This window comes from Podarcis pityusensis, assembly GCF_964106645.2.
Source record: "Podarcis pityusensis genome assembly, chromosome: 18".
NCBI lineage: Eukaryota > Metazoa > Chordata > Lepidosauria > Squamata > Lacertidae > Podarcis > Podarcis pityusensis.
This window is the reverse complement of record NC_138043.1, coordinates 11204221-11224531: the sequence shown is the minus strand read 5'-3', so window position 1 is coordinate 11224531 and position 20311 is coordinate 11204221. Positions and strand designations below refer to the sequence as shown.

The 20311-nt window shown below is 48.1% G+C and overlaps 1 protein-coding gene across 1 annotated transcript; it reads right to left on the bottom strand.

The window, feature by feature from the left end:
* Nucleotides 1-3285: 3285 nt before the first annotated feature.
* Nucleotides 3286-19054, bottom strand: TMEM161A (transmembrane protein 161A). Its single transcript, XM_080988980.1, has 12 exons — nt 18619-19054; nt 16516-16619; nt 14664-14744; nt 14362-14459; nt 12836-12992; nt 10814-10965; nt 9300-9360; nt 7894-8037; nt 7656-7769; nt 6054-6228; nt 5538-5634; nt 3286-3945 (listed from the first exon to the last, which is right to left on the bottom strand). The coding sequence occupies exons 1-12, from the start codon at nt 18880-18882 to the stop codon at nt 3668-3670; spliced, it is 1725 nt and encodes a 574-aa protein (XP_080845106.1). The 5' UTR covers nt 18883-19054; the 3' UTR covers nt 3286-3667.
* Between the last annotated feature and the right edge of the window lie 1257 nt (nt 19055-20311).

Sequence of the window (20311 nt, the reverse complement as noted above, 5' to 3'; positions counted from 1 at the left end):
GAAATCCTTATATGGTCTCAAGCAGAGTGCTAGGTGTTGGAACACAAAACTCACTGAGACGTTGTTTTCTCTAGGTTTTCACCAGGGCAAAGCTGATCCATGTGTGTTTGTCAAGGAGGAGGGGCAAAACAAACTATATTGTTTATGTTTTGTTGATGATCTTCTGATGTTTTGGAAGAATCAGGCTTTGTACCAAAGCACCCTAGCTCAGCTGAAGGAGCACTTTGACATGAAGGATCTTGGTGAGGTATCCAACTATCTTTCTCTGCAGGTGGAGAGGGACCAAGCAGGTAATTTTCTGGTACACCAAACACAGAAAATTGCTGATGTATTAACCAGGTTGAATTTGGTTGATGCAAACCCAGCAGACACACCGATGGTGACAGGTTACCAGGTAGATAGTACTGCTGAAGCATTTTCTGACACAACGCTGTACAGATGTATTCTAGGCAAGTTGAATTTCATTGCTAGATGCTCAAGACCTGACATAGCTGTAAGCTGTAACCTGCTTAGCAGACATGCCAACAATCCTACTGTTCAGGATTGGAAAGCTCTGAAGCGCATAGCCCGCTATTTGAAAGGGACTATGCACTACAGGCTGAGGTTCACCAGTCAGAAGACTGGAGGTCTTGAAATCTTTGCAGATGCAAGTTTTGGAAGTGACACCACGGATGGTACAAGCACTTCTGGAGTATGCTACATGTACAACCACTGCCTGTTTGACTGGTTGTGCAAGAAGCAGACGACAGTGAGCCTAAGTTCCTGTGAAGCAGAACTCAATGCTCTGTCATTTTCACTCATGGATTGTGAATGGTTGATGCAACTGTTTAAGGACATCAGAGCTTCTGTGAAATGTCCTGTACAAGTGTATCAAGACAATAGATCGTGTTTGGCTTTGCTGAACTCAGAGAGTTGCAAGCAAAGGACCAAGTACTTGCAGATTAAGCTACATCGTGCAAGAGAGTGTGTTCAGAAAGGACTCATTCAGGTGTCCTACATGCCAGGAAATGAAATTCCTGCTGATCTGTTGTCTAAGGTTGTTAACAGAGAACAACTTAAGGTTTACGTACAAAGGTTGCAATTGGGTTGAACCACAGGTACTACAGGTTACACGGAAAGGGGGAGGATGTTAGGATATTTCCGTTCCACCTTAAAAGGGAGCAGGCTGTGAGTCACAGAGTCTGCGTATTTCCTGTTCACAGGATGTTTATGTTTGCTGTTGCTTTCGTTTTCTCTCTGTGTCGCAGACACTAAAAGCAGGCAGTCATGTTTTTCTGTGTTCTGATCAACGCTGAATAAACTTGTAAATAATGCTCTCCTGAGTGCAACTTTTGGCTGTGCTAATTGCTGATAGAGTGTGCATGAGCTCTGGAATGTGTACAAGATATTTTCTAGAAACTCATGTCGCTGCGTGCCTACGGGAGGTCGATGGATCGTCCGGCAGACGGCTTGGGGGCCATGATGGACTTTATCTCCCTGGCAGTATCCCAACAGTCTCCGCCCCCCCACCCTCCGCTGCCTCTGCCCCAAAACAAGCATAGAGGGTGAAGTGAAGCTGCTTGGTTTGCATTCAAGGCACCGGCCTCCTGCTCAAAACCCACAAGGTCCCTTCTTGGGGGAGAGATGGGGCAGATGGTGCCTTTAATTTGGGGCCTGGAGGGGGGGGGGTGGCGGTTTGTGCTTCAAAACCTAGAGGGATGGAGAGCAGCTCACTGTTTTGTTGCACAATTGGGACCAAACAGGTCTGGCTTGTGTGCTCAGATACATTTTTAAAAGAGTGGATCTCTCCCCTCCTAAATGGCCTCGTCCGAGACAACGCCGGCTCCTCCATGAATATATCACAAGACAGGCAGGTCTCCAGAGAGGATGTGTCTGAAGCGGCTACAGAGCTGCTCCCAGAGTGAGGTCTCTGGCCTGACTCGTAGGCACCCTGTAGGAGCAAGGAGAATAATAGAACCGGCAGTAGAAGACAGAAGTGCCTGGCGTGCTCTGGTCCAGGGGGTCACAAAGAGGCAGACACGACTAAACGACAACAACAACAGGGTTGAAAGGGACCCCCAAGGGTCATCCAGCCCAGCCCACTGCAATGAACAGGACACATTTTATCTCTCTCGCAAAAGAGACAGGCAAAATGCTTTGAAGTTGGGTGGAAGAGGAAGGAGGGAAGGTAAGCCATGACTTAAGGTGTTTTTTTAATCTTGTAAAAAGAGAGGCAGAAACCCCCAATCCCTCTAGGGAATGGAATTATCTACAGCCCTTCCGCAATGAACCCACACCCCAAATTCTGCCTTGTAGAAAAATCTGCTCTCTCTTTTTGTGGCCAGATTTGCATTGGAAACTGCAAATCCTGCAGCCTAGATGCAAACAACAACCTTTGCCGTCATGCAAAGACCCCTCTTAGTTTTGCATCATTGTTCTGCAGGACACACACGCCGGCCTCTGCCCCCAACCCCAATTTTGCCATTATTGGGGGGTGGGCAAGGAGATTTACAGGAATTCTGATATATGAATACTTTTCAAGTATCTCTCCCCCCCCCTTTTCCCCCTGTGCAGTTTAGAAACTTGATACAGGAATGCCGGAATCAGATCATTGAGTCCATCTAACCTAAACTCACGGTCAGCTTTCTGCAATTTCAGGCAGTCCACTCCCAGGCCTACTGGGAGATGCTGGGGCTTCCTGCAACTAGGTTGGCTTCTTTTGGAACCATGAGGTCTAGGAACTTGACACAGCATTGCCTTTAAGGCCTTGTGTTTCGGCAACCGCAAGATCTGGAAACCGGAATATAAGAATGCAAGAATTGAATATATGTACAAACTCGCTACACATGAACAAGCTGTATACAAACGTAGACTTGCCATGGGCAAATTTAACAATATTTGGAATTCATTCTTATAAATAACATATTAGGTTTCAGTCTGGTTAACTACAATAACAATTTCCCCCCTCTTTTTTGTAATGTACACGATATCTTTTTTCTATTTTGTTCTCTACATTGGTACTATTTCTTGTTTTGTCTTCTTTTGTGTCTTATCTTACTCTGTGTCCTTGTAATTTTGTGCATTTTATTTTTCAGTAAAGAATTCACATTTTTTATATATATATATAAAGGAGTATAAGAAGAGTCTGCTATATCAGGCCAATGTCCATCTAATCCGGCATCGTGTTCTCAGCTGCAGCCAAGCAGACAAAGGCTTTTAATCCCTTTTGCAACCATGAGATCTAGAAACTTGCTATACAGATGCTTTTAAGCCCTTTGGGGGCCACCATAAGGTCTGGAAACTTGATACCATTAAAAAAAATTTTTTTTAATGAAAGTTAAGATTCCCCAGCCAGCTGACTTCTCCGATCAGCAGCCTGCAACACAGTTGTAAATCTCCCCAGCACACACAAAGATCGGATAGTGCAGGATCTGGCCATGGGGCAGCCAAATACCTCCTGCAGAAGTCCGGCCAACTCTCTGTGGACCATCAAAATTGGCAGCAGGCAGTAGAAGAGTTTTCCCAAAAGGTCTCTGCCTGCATAGCGCAATAATACCACGTTGGCGGCCCCCTGACCAGGAACTGACCGATTGCAACGGCCTGCTCTCCCTCTAGTCCCACCCCGAAGGGGTTGGGTGGTCTTCTGGTTTGTCCCGTCCAGGGAGCGCTCCCCACAGAAAACTTGCAGTTAGGACGCAGCCAGGTGCTGGTGGAAATACAGGCCGAAGAGGGTGGCGATGACCTGGCAGGCGGACACCCACCAGGTGAAGAAAGAGAGAAGCCCCCGGTAGAAAAGTGGGGTGAAGACGGTGCTGAAAGCCCCCAGGGCCCCCGTGATCTGCTCCACCGCTGCCTGGATGTCCTCCGTCCCCCCGTCTTTCGAGGGGGCGGCCTGCGGGGCACGAACCACATCCACTGCTGGCGAGGTCAGGGCGGGCTCAGGGTACAGCCCCCAGGAATAGTCGCCTTTGAAAGAGAGACACAGGTGAGAAACAGGGCAAGGGACACGCAACTCCTAACCCAGCCTAGTATTCGAGCCCTTTGCCGGTCGCCAGAGGCGAGCAGGAACTGCGTGCAGGCGAGCAAGTGGGCCAGTGGGTCAGCACACAGCAAAGGGGTGGACCTCCCCAGCACAGGGTGGCAAAAGCGGGCACTGGGATTGGGGCATTCCACCGTCTCTCTGTCAACAGCCTGGCTGGAGGCAGAAGAATGGCGCGAGGAGCCAACGGGGGAACCCCCAAGAGAGAAGGCTCGGAGCCTGGGGTGGGGTGGTGGGACGATGACGAGTGGTCAGAGGGAGAAGACTGAGGAGGAGGTGTTGGAAGCAAAAGAGGCAACAGGGCTTAGTGAGTGGAGAGAGTCGGTGGCAGAGAATCAGTCCAGAATCAGAGGAAGAAACTGAAGCAGAAGGAGGAGGAGTCTGGCTGGGGAAGAGTCACGGGTGTCTCCCCCTCCTGCTGCATCAAGCTGCCCTCCCTGCTGGTCTCCCAGAACCAGGAGAGGCATGAAGAGGGTGGAGGAGAGGTTGGCTGCATGACGGCCCAGTCTCCGATTGCTTGGGGGAAACCCTAGAGAGGAGGGGACTTAGGCAGCCGCGGGGAGACGGGGACTTTCAGGCTCAGCAACTGCTTCATGGGGGGCAAGACCTACCAGGGATGAGCTGCTCTGCTCCTTAGGCCTGGTGCTTAGCCAAGTCTGTGCTGGTCCTGTCTTACGAATAACGATGTCACTCCAACATGCATGGTGTGATTGGCTGCCGGCTTGCTTTTGACACTCTCCTGTAGAGATGGGGAACTCCTGGGTCCCTCGTGATGTTGCTGGGATCTGGATGCCCGTCATCCCAGACCACTGGGCATGCTGGCTGCTGGGAGTTGGAGCCTAGCAATGTCTGGAGGGCCACAAAAGTTGCCCTCCCCTGCTTAACCAGCAGCATGGCACACTGCAGGCCAGAGATTGGGGGCGGGCGGGGCGATGGGGCTATTTCATCCAGCAAGCACACCCCACGATCAGGATGATGGGAGGAAAAGTTCAGCAAACACCAGCAGGTCCATGGATGTACCCCCCCCCCCAATTCCTGTGCTAGGTAAAGGTAAAGGGACCCCTGACCATTAGGTCCAGTCGTGACTGACTCTGAGGTTGCGGTACTCATCTCGCTTTACTGGCCAAGGGAGTCGGCGTACAACTTCCGGGTCATGTGGCCAGCATGACTAAGCTGCTTCTGGCGAACCAGAGCAGCGCACGGAAACGCCATTTACCTTCCCGCCGGAGTGGTACCTATTTATCTACTTGCACTTTGACGTGCTTTCGAACTGCTAGGTTGGCAGGAGCAGGGACCGAGCAACGGGAGCTCACCCCGTCGTGGGGATTCGAACTGCCGACCTTCCGATCGGCAAGTCCTAGGCTCTGTGGTTTAACCCACAGCGCCACCCACGTCTCTAATTCCTGTGCTAGTATTTGATAATAAATGCATGTGTCTGGGTAGAAACTAAAGTGGGGGCATTGAGCTATGGGGCAGCCCCATTCAGCTCCTTGAAGGCCTCCACTCTGCCCCCACTTACCTAGTGTTTTGAGGAGGAACGTGCAGTGCAAGGTGAGCAGGATTGGGGCCAGGTACTGCAAACTGACCACGGTGACGTAGCAGTAGATTCTGGTGATCTGTAATTCAATAATAATAATGTAAAAAACAAACAAACTCCAAAACAGAACAAAACCACCATCTTAGCAACATTGCCATTTGGAGGAATGGAACTTAAAAATAAACAGGACATTTAATTTTGCCCAGGATCAAGCCCCTCCAATGCTTAGTTTGGAACTTATGGCCGCTGCAGCAAAATGTCCCATCTGCCAGCCAGACGCCACTCGCGTTTCCTCTTCCCTCTGCATACCTTTTTTCTTTCATGTTGTGTCTGTTCGGCTATCAGCATACAGCAGGGAAGGGATTGCCTTCGCTTTTAATACAGGGGTGGGGTGGGGGGAATCTTCAGGAAGTCCCAACTTGTCCCACAAAGTTGTTTCCTTCATGCCTGCACCTGATGTGCGTGTCCCCCCCCCCGCCCCCCGCTCTGCCTCCGCACCTTCCGCTGGATCTCCAGGACGGCAATCCTCCCAGCCTCCCTCTTCATCTGCTCCACCCATCTCTCCGCGAGGTTCAGGTAGGCCTGCAGGTGGCAGCGCACGACAGCCAGGCGGAGGAGGCACAGAGCTACAATGGTCCAGAGGCGCAGCGAATTGTAGGAAGGGTTGGAAAGGCTGCAGGCAGAAAGAGAAACAGACACACACATACAGAGGACTGCAAAGTGTGTTGTAGAGTGCATTATGGAAATAGGACACTAGATGGCGATGGTGAGCTATGGAAAATTCAATATATTTTTCAAAATGGTTTTTTTTTAAAAAAGCATTTTCACAGCGTTTTTTATATGTGCCTAGATTCCACCAGAGAGAGGCTTCCTCCATCTTTTCATACCTCAACTGGTAGAGCAGTCTTAATCTCAGGGTCGTGGGTTGGGTGATACACTCCTACCTTGAAGCGGGTTGGGCTAGATGACCCTCGGTGTCCCTTCCTACTCTACAATTCTATGACGGTTTCCCTTTTTTCCCTTTTCCTTTTTTGCCAAATTGTCTTTATTGATTTTAACAAATCAGCCACATATTTAAAATCAGAATATAAAACCAGAGAATTCATAATCAAAGTAATTTCATTATCTTAGCTATTTTTAAAACGCTGGTCTGCGACCGTGATAAATGGAAACTTCGAAGCTTCAAGCTTCCTGTTTGAAACAGGACTTTATTGAGTTTATTTGGCTCATTTAGGACCTTCAACTCTCCCCCCATTTCTTGCCAAGGAGCTCAAGGGAATGCAAAAGGTTCCTGGTCCCAGCAGGCAAGGATGAGTCATCCTTTCAGAGTCCACAAAGACATTTCTAGCTAGCCCGGAGGCTAGCTTCAAGGAGGAGCATTCAAGGAGGAGGATGTTCCCAAAGAGCAGGTTAGATTATTTACGTAAAACAACGACAGCAGCAAAAATACTGTCTGCCCAATGATGGAAAGATGGAGAGGTTTCCAGTAAAGGAAGAATGGTTTTTTGGAGATGGAGGGGAATCAGCAAGATTAACAGCAAAGATTAGAGACCAAAATGATAAAAATGCCTTGAGCTATTAGAGTAGATGAAAATGCAAGCAGGACTTGAAATATGAGCAGCAGGGCAAATTATTAGGATATGTAGTTTAAATTGAAGGCAGCCCTGTTTAGGGAAGTATTTAATGTCTGACGCTGTATTGTTTTTAATATTCGGTTGGAAGCCTCCCAGAGTGGCTAGGGAAACCCAACCAGATTGGGGGGGTATAAATAATAAATTATTATTACTAAATTGAATGTATTTACTAGTATAAGGACAAAATATGCAGCATTCAAGGGTAAATATGGAAACCATGGAAGCGGAAGATACGAAGTCAAGGGATAAAGTAACATATGGTTTAGGTTAAAATTTGTAAAAATTTTTTTTATCTAACTGAAAAATTAATATGAGGGTTTTTTGTTTTGTTTTTAAAAGGAACACTCAAGGATGCTGCCAGGGAGAGATGAGCGGGGTGTGTGTGTGGCCTAGGGAGAGCTCCAGGGGCCAGAGGGAGAGCTCTGAAGGGCCGCCTCTCCCTCCTGGTGATCGCAGAAGCACTTACATTTGGACGGTCTCTTTCCCCATGGGGGCGTTGAGCAGGAGGTCCCGGGAGATGGGCTTGACCCACATCAGCACGATGGCCACGGGTGCGAGGAAGCTGGCGTGGAGGAGCAGCCTGCAGTGTTGGGGGTCAAGGAGGAGAAGGGTCAGGCCCCCCACAGGCTGCCCCCTCTGCATCCCTGCCCCTTATCCCCCCACCCCCATCTTTTGGGAAGGCCAGGGGCAAGCCGTTACGCAACTGGACCGCCGGCCGGTCTGCAGCCATCTTGAGGGCATCCAGGTGAGTCTGCGCCAGCCGCAGCCCTGGGAAGGTCAGGCAGGCGCCGAGGAACGAGCAGAGGGCCACCAGGCAGAGCTTGACGGTCAGCTTGGTCACGGGGACCCTGGGGGGAAGAGAGAGGGAGGCGTTTTTTGGGAAGGGCTAAGGCTGCTGGAGACGCAGCAGGAAGGGACCCCAAGAGTCATCCCTGCAAGGCAAGGCATCGCAGCTAAAGAATCCCTGACACAAAAACAGGGCCTTTTCTGCAGTGGCTCCCCCTTTGTGGAATGCTCCCTCCATGGAGGTTCAGTGGGTGCCAGAGAAACCATAGAATTGTAGGAGTTGGTAGGGACCTCCGAGGGTCATCTAGTCCAACCCCCTGCAATGCAGGAATCTCAACTAAAGCATCCAGGACAGATGTCAACCTCTGTTGAAAAGCCGCCAAGGAAGGAGAGTTCTTCCTTAACAACAGCTCTTAACAACAGAAAGTTCTTCCTAAAGTTTAGTCGGAATCTCCTTTCTTGTAACTTGAAGCCATGGGTTCGAGTCCTGCCCTCCAGAGCAAACAAAAACAAGCTTGTTCCCTCTTCCATGTGACAGCCCTTGGGCTATTTGAAGATGGCTCTCCGATCTCCTCTTTTCCAGGCTAAACACCCCCAGCTCCTTCAAGCGCTCCTCATATGGTCTGGTTTCCAGACCCTTGGTCATCTTGGTCTCCCTCCTCTGCACATGTTCCAACTTGTCAACACCCTTCTTAAATTGTGGTGCCCAGAATTGGACACAATATTCCAGGTGTGGACTAACCAAGGCAGAAAAGAGTGGGATTTTGGCTTTCCTTGATTTGTCCAGTTGAGTCAAATGAAAATTCAGCACAGGTTTTAGGAACACTCTTCCCCGCCTTTTTTGCAAACTAAAAAGTCCCAAACGCAGCAACTTTTCCTTGTAGGGAAATCACCTGGCTCATTTTGGCCAACCTTTCCTAACTCTAGAACAGGGGTCAGCAAACTTTTTCAGCAGGGGGCCGGTCCACCGTCCGTCAGACCTTGTGGGGGGCCGGACTATATTTTGAAAAAAATATAATGAATGAATTCCTATGCCCCACAAATAACCCAGAGATGCATTTTAAATAAAAGGACACATTCTACTCATGTAAAAAGACGCTGATTCCCGGACCGTGTACAGGCTGGATTTAGAAGGCGATTGGGCCAGATCCGGCCCCAGGCCTTAGTTTGCCTACCCATGCTCTAGAATATCCTTTTTGATGTGAGCTGACCAAAACAATCCTGGAGTGGCCTCATTTCGGACATCAGATCTCCACTTGAGGGCAGGAGGTGGACAAAGAGAAATAACTCCAGGCAGGGTTTAAGATTTCAGAGACACACTTACGTCCAGTCCCAGCCTTGCCCTTTCAGGAAGACCTCCAAGTTGTCCTGGACGCTATTCAGCCCTGTGGGGACAAGAGAGTTGGGGGAGAATGGCAGATGAAGTTGATGGACTATATGGAATTGGCGGAAATGACTGGCAGAATCCGAGACCAGGGAGAAGAGTCAGTGGAAGAAGACTGGAAAAAGTTTAAAGACTATTTACAGAAATACTGTAAAATTAATGAATGTTAGGAAAATGTTGGAATGAAATTATATGGCTTTAGTAGAAATGTTATAAGGAATTAAGTATAAATAGATTAATAGAGTATTAAAAGGAAAAATAAGGTTAGAATGTGTTAAGATAATTAAAGGATAGAAAGCAGAGGAAGATGGAAAGGAATTGCTGAAACAATTAACAGAAGTGGAACACAAAAAGGGAGGTGTGAGGAGGTCATTGAAATAAGTGAATGAAAGATAAGATATTGAAACTGTTTGATGTGTTTTAAACTGTTTTTGTTTTGTTAGTTTAATGTGTTAGTGTTAGGTATTGTTTTTGTATTGTATTGTATTGTTTATATATATATATTTTCTTTGTAGTGTTTAAATTGTTGGAAAAGTAATAAATATTATTTTTTTTTTTAAAAAGAGAGAGTTGGGGGAGAATCCAGGAGAATGTTGCAGCGCGATTGCTGGCAGGAGCGAGGCCTTATCAAAATGCAGTGGCGGACCTACATTTTGCCCCCCCCAAACCTGAATTTTCACAGGGAGCCCAACACAACCAGCAACGAGGTCTGGGTAACCACTGTCATCTTCTTTAAGGTCCCCCCCCCGACAGATCACAATTTTTTAAAAAAAACATCAATCTCATATTTTCATTAAAATTGCTGTACCGGATTATCTCACAAAGGCCAAGTCACTGGTGTGAATAAAAATCTCCTAGGTCTTAACTTTTTTGAGTTATGTGGGGATGAAAATTAGGGAAATGCAGGCACAATGCTAGAGGTGCCAATTTGAATAAAATATTGGGGCGGGGGTGTCTGCAGGTAAGCCGCGCATAATCAGTCACATGACGTAGTGCACACACACTTGTTGAAAGGCGATGCCCATCAACTTTGAAGGGGCCCCTCAAATATTTTATTGTGGGGGGCGAAGGGTATGTGGAATGCCCTCCCTTCAGGTGTCAAGGCAATAAGCAACCATCTTATTTTTAAAAGACATCTGAAGGCAGTCCTGTTTAGGGAAGTTTTTGATGTTTAATGCTGTGTTGTGTTTTTAATATTTGGTTGGTAGCCGCCCAGAGTGGCTGGGGAAACCCAGCCAGATAGGCGGGGTATAATAAATTATTCTTATTCTTATTCTTATTATTAACCTGATTTGGTATTCTAACCCTTTCGTATCTAAAAGGAATTTTAGAAAATCTTAGAAAAACAAATTTTTCCATTCTTCCAACCATTGAGCGGTGCATACATTTGAGGAAATAAGTAAAATTCTTTATATATAACCAGTGCTTTGTGAGCTCGCCCCCAGCTCCCTCACCTGCGTCGAGGCCAAATTCAAGGTAGTCTTCGCGGACGACCAGGACCAGCATGGCCACCAGGAGGAAGAAGAAAGCAAAGGCCAGGCAGACGGATCGCTCGCCCCCCTCCTTGGAGCGGAAGTAATGTGTCATCACCATGAAAAAGATTTTGCTGAAGGGAAGGGTTGCGCTAAGGATCACATGCCGGAAACATCACTTCTCCCGAGAAAGACAAAGGTTTCAACTGTATTCATTCATTTGTCTCTAGACATTTCCCCCCCAATTTTAGATTTTTTTTACAGACACACAAATTGAATAACTTCCCAATAAACAAACATATAGGTATATATACAGAGAGAGAAAGAGGCCTTTCCCTTCACCCCCTTTGAGGTTTCTTATAATGTTAATTTTTAACACTGCATTTCCTACGTTATTCCATTTATTAGTTACTCCCTGGTTTTTACCTTAATCTTGCCAATGAACTTAATTGTGTACAAATTTTTTTATTCAGATACAGTATTCCACAAATTTTCCCCGTTCCTTGATGAAATTTCTTTCTTCTTGGTTCCTTATTCTTCCCTTCGTTTAGTCTGACACTCCTTCTTGGTTGGGACACAATCCTGAAATAGCTTCACTTTTGGGATTATTTCATTCCCGCTGTTCCCTTCACGGAACTACAGTTCCCAGGGTGCTCTATCAATCCGCCCCTCTTTCCCCGCAACTAACTTGGGTCCCTAAATCCCATTGGGTCTACTCTGAGTATCACTTCGGCCACCTTAACTGACTCTACACAATTAAAAGCTCTCTGATGCCTCTTTAACAACCATGGCATTCCCCTCCAAAGAATTCTGGGAGCTGTAGTTTGCTTGGGGCGGTGCTGAGAGTTGTTAGGAGACACACAACCCACCCATTCCTCTCCCAAAGCTACAATTCCCAGAGTTCCCTGGGAAGAGGAGGAATTCATGGTTAATCCACTGCCTCTCAGCTTCCTGGCACCTCCTGCAGAAAGATTGTTTTGCAACCACAAGATCTATAAACTGGAAATTCAAATGCTTTAAAACTTTTTTTTTTAAATCCTGAGGTCTAGAATCATAGAAGCAAAGAAGCATAACACTGCAAGGTGGGAAGGGGTCCTGAGGGTCATCTAGTCCAACCCCCTGCAATGCAGGAACCTCAACTAAAGCATCCAGGACAGATGCTTAAAAGCTTCTGCTTAAAAACTTCCAAGGAGGGAGAGTCCACTGCCTTCCATCCCTCAGCTGAACTGCTCTTAACGGTCAGAAAGTTCTTCCTGATGTTTAGTTGGAATCTCCCTTCTTGTAACTTGAAGCCATGGGTTCGAGTCCTGCCCTCCAGAGCAGGAGAAAACAAGCTGGCTCCATTTTCCATGGGGCACCCCTTGAGATCTTTGAAGATGGCTCTCCCATCTCTTCCCAGCCTCCTCTTTTCCAGGCTAAACACCCCCAGCTCCTTCAACCGTTCCTCATCAGGCTTGGTTTCCAGACCCTTGGTCATCTCGTTCACCCTCCTCTGCACACCTTCCCAACATCCTTCTTCAACTGTAGTGCCCAGAACTGGACACAAGACTCCAGGCCTCTGCCCAGGAAACTTGGCGCATTTCTTAAATGGAAGCTCAATTTCTCAGACTTACAAATCATGATGCAGACACTTGTGAAATGGGAAGCGGTCATGAGAACCTAAGAGGAGCCTTCTGGATCAGGCCAGGGGTCCAGTATCCTGCTCTCACATGGGCCAGGGAGATGCCCAAAGGGGAAGTCCACAAGCAGGATCCAAGCACAAGAAAACTCTCCTCTTCCTCCTCCTCTGATGATGATTATACCCTGCCCATCTGACTAGGCATCCCCAGCCACTCTGGGCCCCATCTGCCCTTGAGAGCCCTCTTCTAGGTTAGAGTCAGAAGGGACCCAGCGGTCATCTAGTCCAACCCCCTTGCAATGCAGGAATCTCAAGGTGGCCCAATCCTCTTTTAAAGCCGTCCCAGGTTGGTGGCTGCAAACGGCGTCCCCGAGGCCAAAGGATACACGGAGAAGATGACAGCCAGCAAGCACCAGAGAATCCCAATGTTGGCTTCCTTCCGGGGGTCAACCAGGCAGTAGTAGCCTTCGGTGAAGACGTAGATCCCGGTGGCGTACGCTGCAAAGTCCACGTACCACTGATATTCCAGGAAATAGCACAGCACTAAGCGGAGAGAAGAGAGACAGGAAGATGCTCTGACCAGCTGCACCCAAAAGCCTCTTCCAAAAAGAAGAAGCAAATTTCCAGGCCTTGTGGAATGGTCTAGAATGGGTAGGAAGGGACCCTGAGAGTCATCTAGCCCAACCCCTGCAATGCAGGAATCTTTTTGCACAACGTGGGGCTCAAACCCACTACTCTGAGATTCAGAGTCTCACAGTTTGCCGACTGAGCTATATTCCAAATAAATGGTTGATTTGACAAGGAACTGTGGAGCCTGGCTTCTCTAGAGCCATCCAGCTGAGTACTGAATCGGACCCGGAAACTAACTGGCAGTCAGTGCAGTCGGGCCAGGATCGGGGCAATATGCTCAAACTGTCTTAACCCCGGCATGCAACCTGGCTGCCAAATTCTGCACCACTGAAGAGTTTCAGTGTATAATAACAACAATACCCCGCCCACTCTGGGTGGCTTCCAACAAATTAAAACACAATTAAGACATCAAACATCAAAAACCTCCCTATACAGTGGTACCTCTGGATATGAACGGGATCCGTTCTGGAGCCCCGTTCGCATCCAGAAGTGAATGCAACCCGCGTGGGGTCACAATTCGCCGCTTCCGCGCATGCCCGTGATGTCATCTTGACCATCTGCGCATGTGTGAGTGGCAAAACCCGGAAGTGACGCATTCTGTTACTTCCGGGTGGCTGCGGAGCACAACCTGAAAGCGCTAAATCTGAAGCCACTTCAACCCGAGGTATGACTGTATAGGCTGTCTTCAGCTGTCTTCTAAAAGTCAGATAGTTATTTATTACCTTGACATCTGATGGGAGGGCATTTACACTATTTTTTGTTGGGAGCCGCCCAGAGTGGCTGGGGCAACCCAGTCAGATGGGTGGGGTATGAATTATTTTTTAAACCTGTAAGCTTCCTGGCGAAGGGGGGAATTTGAACCCTGGTCTGCAGTCAGATAGGTGGCATATAAATATTATCATCATCATCATCATAATTAAACTGCTTAGAAACTCCTTTGGCATGTAAGCGATATATAAACAAGTACCTAATACTAATAATACACAAATGCCGTCTACGATCCCCGTGACCCGCTGGGCAGCCTATGGCAAGTGGCAGGAAACTTGCTTGCTTCAGGGAAAATTGGGCACAATGCTCTCTGCCAGCCAAAGGGACTAGAAACTTGGCTCTGACAAACAAAAGCTAAAACAATCTCAGGAAGAAAGGCTTGGGGTGTCCCTGAGGGGACCAGACCACCTCGGTCCTCCCTGACCCTCAAAGCTATTTGGGGAGGGGAGGATAGGCAGCCCCCCATTTCTGCCTGAGGGAGGGAGCTTAGGGGATCCAACCTCAGCGCATTTACCCAGAGCGTCCACGGCTGTGATGGGGCTGCTGTCCAAGCGAAGGTCAATATCCCGGGGGACGGAGGAAGGCTTTTCCTCAGTGACGCCGTTGATCTTCCTGTCAGATAGACAGACTAACGTCAGTCGGTTGGCGCCAGAGGGAGCTGTGTGGTCCAAAGACGGCGCCAGGGGGGCCAAGATGGATCTAAATTGCCCCCACGCCTTTCCCGGGTGTCTCCATGCTGCAGGTGGAGATTCATAGTTCCTTCCCCACCGCTGGCCACCAGCTCCCTCAGCCCGCTGGACGGTCAACTCTACTCACCGCTCCCTCTTCCCCTTTGGCCTGGGCTTCCCCGCCAGGGCGAGCAGCTCCTCTTCCGAGGGGTGTTTGAACCGGCGAAGGCTGGCGGAAGAAGAGGGGGAAAGGGCTCACCAGACAGACATTGGGCCAAACGCAACTCAAGAGAAGTCCCATTGGGATGGGTGGGAAATGATATATAATGAAATGAAAAAATGTTCAAAACCACATTTGTTAAAAAAACAGAGGCTTTTTTACTAGGAATATTAGGAGATGAAGTGCCAAAGAAACAAAAAAGACAATTTATATATGCGACCACAGCTGCCAGAATGTGACTTGCCCAGAAGTGGAAAGAAGAGAACGTACCAACGAAAGAAGAATGAAGGACTAAGGGGACAGACTAGGCCAAAATGGCAAAACTCACCGTGAAGATCAGGCACCAAGATGAAGAAGAATTTAATCATGAATGGGAAATTTTTGTAGATTGCTTTAAATAGCACTGTAAAAATGGGGAAACACTAGCAGGATTTTTGTAGCATTTGTGAACTGAAGGTAGAATTATGATGTGAAAAATAATTATAAGAATTATAAGCAAGGAAAATAAAATTAAAAAAACAGAAACTGGGTGTGGGGGGGAAGTCAATCAATGCAAATTTGGATTTGATATCAGAAAAATTAAAAAAAATATTTTTAAAAAAAGATGGGCAAGGGCTGGCATGGCTTTTGTGTCCTATGTTAATCATCATCATCTCATCATCATATTTATACCCCACCCATCTGGCTAGGTTTCCCCAGCCACTCTGGGCGACTTCCAGCAAAATATAAAAAATAATATGTCAAATGTTAAAAACTTCCCAATACAAGGTTAATAATAATAATAATAATAATTGTGTTATTTATAAGAATTTTATTGTTTATAATAAAAACTTAAATCGCTTTTGACGCCACTTTAAACAGTCATGGCTTCCTGGGGAACTGTAGTTCAAAGGCAATGGGTGCTGTGAGGAGGTCCCCACTTTTCCCCTCTGAGAACTACAATTCCCGGACCAGTTTAGCAGCTCATCTCCCTTCCCAGGGAGCTCTGGGAATGCTAGTCCTGAGAGGGGAAAGACTCCAGGGAGCTGTAGTTTGTTTGGGGTGCTGGGCACTGGGAAGAGGCTCCCTATTCTCCTTTGCAGAACTACAGTTCCCAGAGCTCCCTGGGAAAAGGGATTGATAGTTAAAACTGGAGGGGAAAGTGGGGTTCCCTAACAACTCTCAGCACCCTTCACAAACTACAGCTCCCAACCTGTCCTCTCTGTATGCCAATAAAGGTTGATTGATTGATTGATTGATTGATTGAAACTACAGCTCCCAGGATTCGTTGCGGGGGGGGGGCGCCGCTGCCACAGTTGTCCAAAGTGATATCATGCCGCTTTAAAGGCAGGGTGTAGATGTGAGCCTACAATTCCCAGAGTTCCCTGGGAAGAAGGATGGATTGCTTAATGATGTTGGGAACTGTAGCTTCACATGGGGAATAGCACCCTAACAAACTACAGCTCCCAGAATTATTTGGAAGCCCTGGCGGTTTTAAAGCGGGACCAGAGCTTTTTAAAGGTCTGGCACGAACGCGGCCACAGCCTAACTGAGCCAGCAAATCTGGTACGAACGCCAAATAAACAGGGAATAAATTCAATGGTGTTTTTCTGCAGGTGGAATTGCGGACAGACAAATAAATTTGGGGGTGGGTGAGTCCAGAGGCCGAATGTGGGAGCCCCCAAGTCCCTTTTACTTCCATCCACGGTCAAAAAATAATAAGTAAATTTTGACCTCTTGCTGCACTCTTGAGGAACCTCCCTGCCATCCCCAGCCCTGCGAAAAAGGGGATTTCTGGTACCTTCCATTGCAGAGGATCCACCGGGCGAAGGACCAGTGAGGGGCCATCTTCTGCATGATGCTGGCCACCAGCAGGGAGACCACGAGCTGCACCCCCATCACCGCCTGTGGGGCAGAAGCAGAGGAAGAGGCCTTGGGTCAAGTCCAATGTTCTATTCTCGCCAGAGTTCTATTTATCATCATCATCATCCCCTCCAACATTTCTCCAATGAAAATAGGGATGTCCTATTCAATGATGATGATAAGTCGGATAGCTTAGTTTTGTAATGCGAATATAAGGAACTGATTTACATATAATGAGGTGAAATGTAAAAAGAAGATGGAAGGTAAAAAAGGGGTTATGGAAATGCTAAGAATTTAGTAAAAATGTTCGGAAGTCAGAAAGAGGGAGGGAAGGAGGTCAATGCTCTGTTTGAGCAATGTTTTAGGCTATAGATTTATGTAACAAAATGTGATTATGATAAATATGGAAAACTCAATAACAATTATTGTTAAAAAAAGAAGAAGAAGATGGTAAGTCGGATAGCTTAGTTGGTTAGAGCATGGCACTGAAGCCATCCAGAGAGGCTGTGGAAACCCAGCCAGATGGTGGGAGGTATAAATAATAACATATTATTATTATTACTACTATTATCATTCACTTCAACATTTCTCCAACAAAAAGAGCAAAATCCTGAGGAAAAGTGGGACATCCCGGGATCAAATCAGAAACCGGGATGGCTCCCGCAAATTCGAGACTGTCCCTGGAAAATAGGGGCACACCAAGGTTGCAGCTTCGCTCCCCACAAGGGACAGCTGCCTATTCTTGCACTGCTGGGGGTTGGACTGGATGACCTTGTGTGAAGGATAGCTCCGTTGGCAGAGCATGAGGCTCTTAATCTCAGGGTCGTGGGTTCAAGCCCCATCCTGGGCAGAAAGATTCCTGGGTTGGACTGGATGACCCTCAGGGTCCCTTCCAATTCTACAGTTCTATGCCTTTGGGCTGATCCAGCAGGGATCCTGCGTCCAGTTCTAGAAGCAGGTAGTGAATTTCTCATCCCACTTTTCGGATCCACCTCAACGTTCGCCCTCCACCCCGCCCCCCGCCCCAAATCCTACACTTTGCACCTCTCTGTTGGTGTTGATCTTTAAAGCCCTAAACGGCCTCGGACCAGTATCCCTGAAGGAGATGACAGCCCCATCGTTCAGCCCGGACACTGAGGTCCAGCTCCAAGGGCCTTCTGCCTGTTCCCTCCCTGCGAGAAGCCAAGTTACAGGGAACTAGGCAGAGGGCCTTCTCGGTGGTGGCACCTGCCCTGTGGAACGCCCTCCCATCCGATGTTAAAGAGAACAACAACTACCAGACTTTTAGAAGACATCTGAAGGCAGCCCTGTTCAGGGAAGTTTTTAATGTGTGACAAAGATTAAAAACCCAGAAAGATTAGAAACCCGGCCAGATGGGCGGGGTACAAATAATAAATTACTATTACTATAACTATTACTGTACCAAAAACATAGACCCCATGTAAGGTTAGTGCAGAGATATTGACTCCCTTTCTATTTTAGGGGCAGGAAGTGGAGCTGGCGGCCGGCTATGTGGCCTGGACACGGGATTCAAATTTCAAGGAAGGAGATTCCCACTTAACATTGGGGGAAACTTTCTGACAGTGGAACGGTCTTCCTCGGGAGCTGGAGGACTCTCCTTCCTTGGGAGTTTGTAAGCAGAGGTTGGCTGGCCCTCCGTCCTGGCTGCTTGAGCTGAGATTCCTGCATTGCGGGGGGTTGGAATGGATGACCTTTGGGGGTCCCTTCCAGCTCTACAGCTGCATGACCCCGGAAGGTGGTGGTCTCATCTCTCCTTCCTTGGAGGCTCTTAAACGGCGGTCGGATGACCAGCTGCCAGGGGTTCTGCAGCTGTGCTTCGTGCCTTGCGCGGGGTTGGGCTAGATGTCCTTTGGGGGTCCCCTTCCAACGCTACCGTTCTGTGGTCCTGGGACCCTGGCAAGCATGCAAACCTTCTCTCTCATGCAGAAAGCAAACCCACTTGCCCCGCAGCCCAGCTCCAGCCCCCTAAGTCCATAAAGACCCAACAATGCATTTTTGCAAAAAAAAATTTAAAACTTACCATTTTTTTTAGGGTCCCGAGCAAAAAACAGCCCCAAATCAAGAGACAAGCAAGGCAGGCAAGTTTCCCTGCACTTCTGATCTTGCAGACCAAAGAAGGAGTGAGACCCCCCAGCCAATCACAAGCGGCACTTCCAGTTGATTGCCAGCCAGCCAGCCAATGACAAAGCGAAATTAAAAAAATTAAAAGGTTTGAAGGGAGGCGGGGATTTTTGCCATCCCCCACCTGTTTCCGGTTTTCAGGCGCCTGCCAAGCGCGTTGCATTTCGGGGCTTGTAGTTTCCTTTCCCAGGTGAGGTTCTTTAAGATGGAACGGAGAGAGAAATTTTTTTGCACGTTTTCCTCTGCAAAAATTCGAAAGGTTTCTCCTTCCCTGTAAATCACACGCGCCCTTTTGCAGCCAGTGTGGATGCCTTTAAAAGAGGACTGCACAAATCTGTGGGGTTTTTCACGAATTCAGGGGCTTCCCCCGGTTGTTGGCACCCGTCTGTCACCTCCGGAGGTGAAGTCAAATCGCTGGGGAATCAGAGCACCGACTGCGGCTGCAGAGGCCCGTAACCCCTGCATTGCGGGGGGTTGGACTAGATGACCCTTGGGGTCCCTTCCAACTCCACAATGTGAAGTTGTAACTGCTGCCTCCAACCGCCTTAGCGTCTCCACTCTGGATTTGCGAAGGGTTCACTCCTGAGCCTTTTCTTCCCCCAAAGACATCCTGCAAGGCAGCAGAGGTTAAGGATCAGAGTTTTCCTTACCCTAGATGGGCTCCCTTCCCAGGTGGACGAGCCCCATTTGCCCCTCACTTCCCTCTACAGAAACTGCCTTCTTGATCACTGTTGGGCTATTGCCATTATTATTATTATTATTATTATTAATTATTAATTCCCCAGCCACTCTGGGCGGCTTCCAACAGAATATTAAACTACAATAATCTATTAAACATTAAAAGCTTCCCCAAACAGGGCTGCCTTCAGGGCTGTCTTCTAAAAGTCATCCCTTCAATCCACCGGAACCTGTCTTTGCACACAGGGGGAGTCCCTAAGGCACCAAGCGTTCAAGGCACACCGGCTCCCCTCACCTGGTTCAGCCCGCCAGTCAAAGCCATTCCCAAGACTGTGGCCGCTGTCACCTGCTGACAGCTTCTAGGAGCCACAGGTGAGAGCTGGGCGGAGGTGGGGAGCAAAGGTGGGCCCCAGAAGGAGCAGGACATGTTCCCAAAAGCAACTTTCCTGAACTTGGAGGTGAGAGAACTGAATCCTAACCACCAGACCACCAGAGGGTAGCAATGCTTCTGAATCGCGGGTGCTGGAAACCACAGGAGGAGAGAGGGCTCTGGTGTTGGGGTTCTGATTGGCTGGCAGAGATGCAGGGTTGCCATGGATACGCCTGTGGGCGATGAGAGGTCCTTCTGGTCCTTGTCCACTGGGTGGTGCTTCAGAATTTCTTTTGGAGTGAAGTTTACAGATGGCAGTAGAGCCGCTGCTTTGCATGCAGAAGGGCTAAGCAATGAGTTTCCTATGTTCCCAGGAAAACAGCTTTCCTCCCCTTTTTTAAACAAGTACTTTGCTGGTGACTCACTGTCACACAAAATCACCGCTATGCAAAAGACTGATGGATTCAAAGTGATGCTCTATATGTGTTGTTGTCCACTTAACATCACAGGGGCGAATAACAGTTTGTCCAAACGGGTTTACCCT

Bases quoted from the DNA above. Each gene is read 5' to 3' on its own strand.
- TMEM161A (XM_080988980.1), bottom strand. From the start codon at position 18,882: ATGCAACGCGCTTGGCAGGCGCCTGAAAACCGGAAACAGGTGGGGGAT. The intron at 10,966-12,835 runs GTATCCTTTGGC...CCTTCCCTTCAG, and splicing joins CTGGCTGTCATCTTCTCCGT to CAAAATCTTTTTCATGGTGA. The intron at 8,038-9,299 runs GTAAGTGTGTCT...TCTTCCCCCCAG, and splicing joins GGGCAAGGCTGGGACTGGAC to GGTCCCCGTGACCAAGCTGA.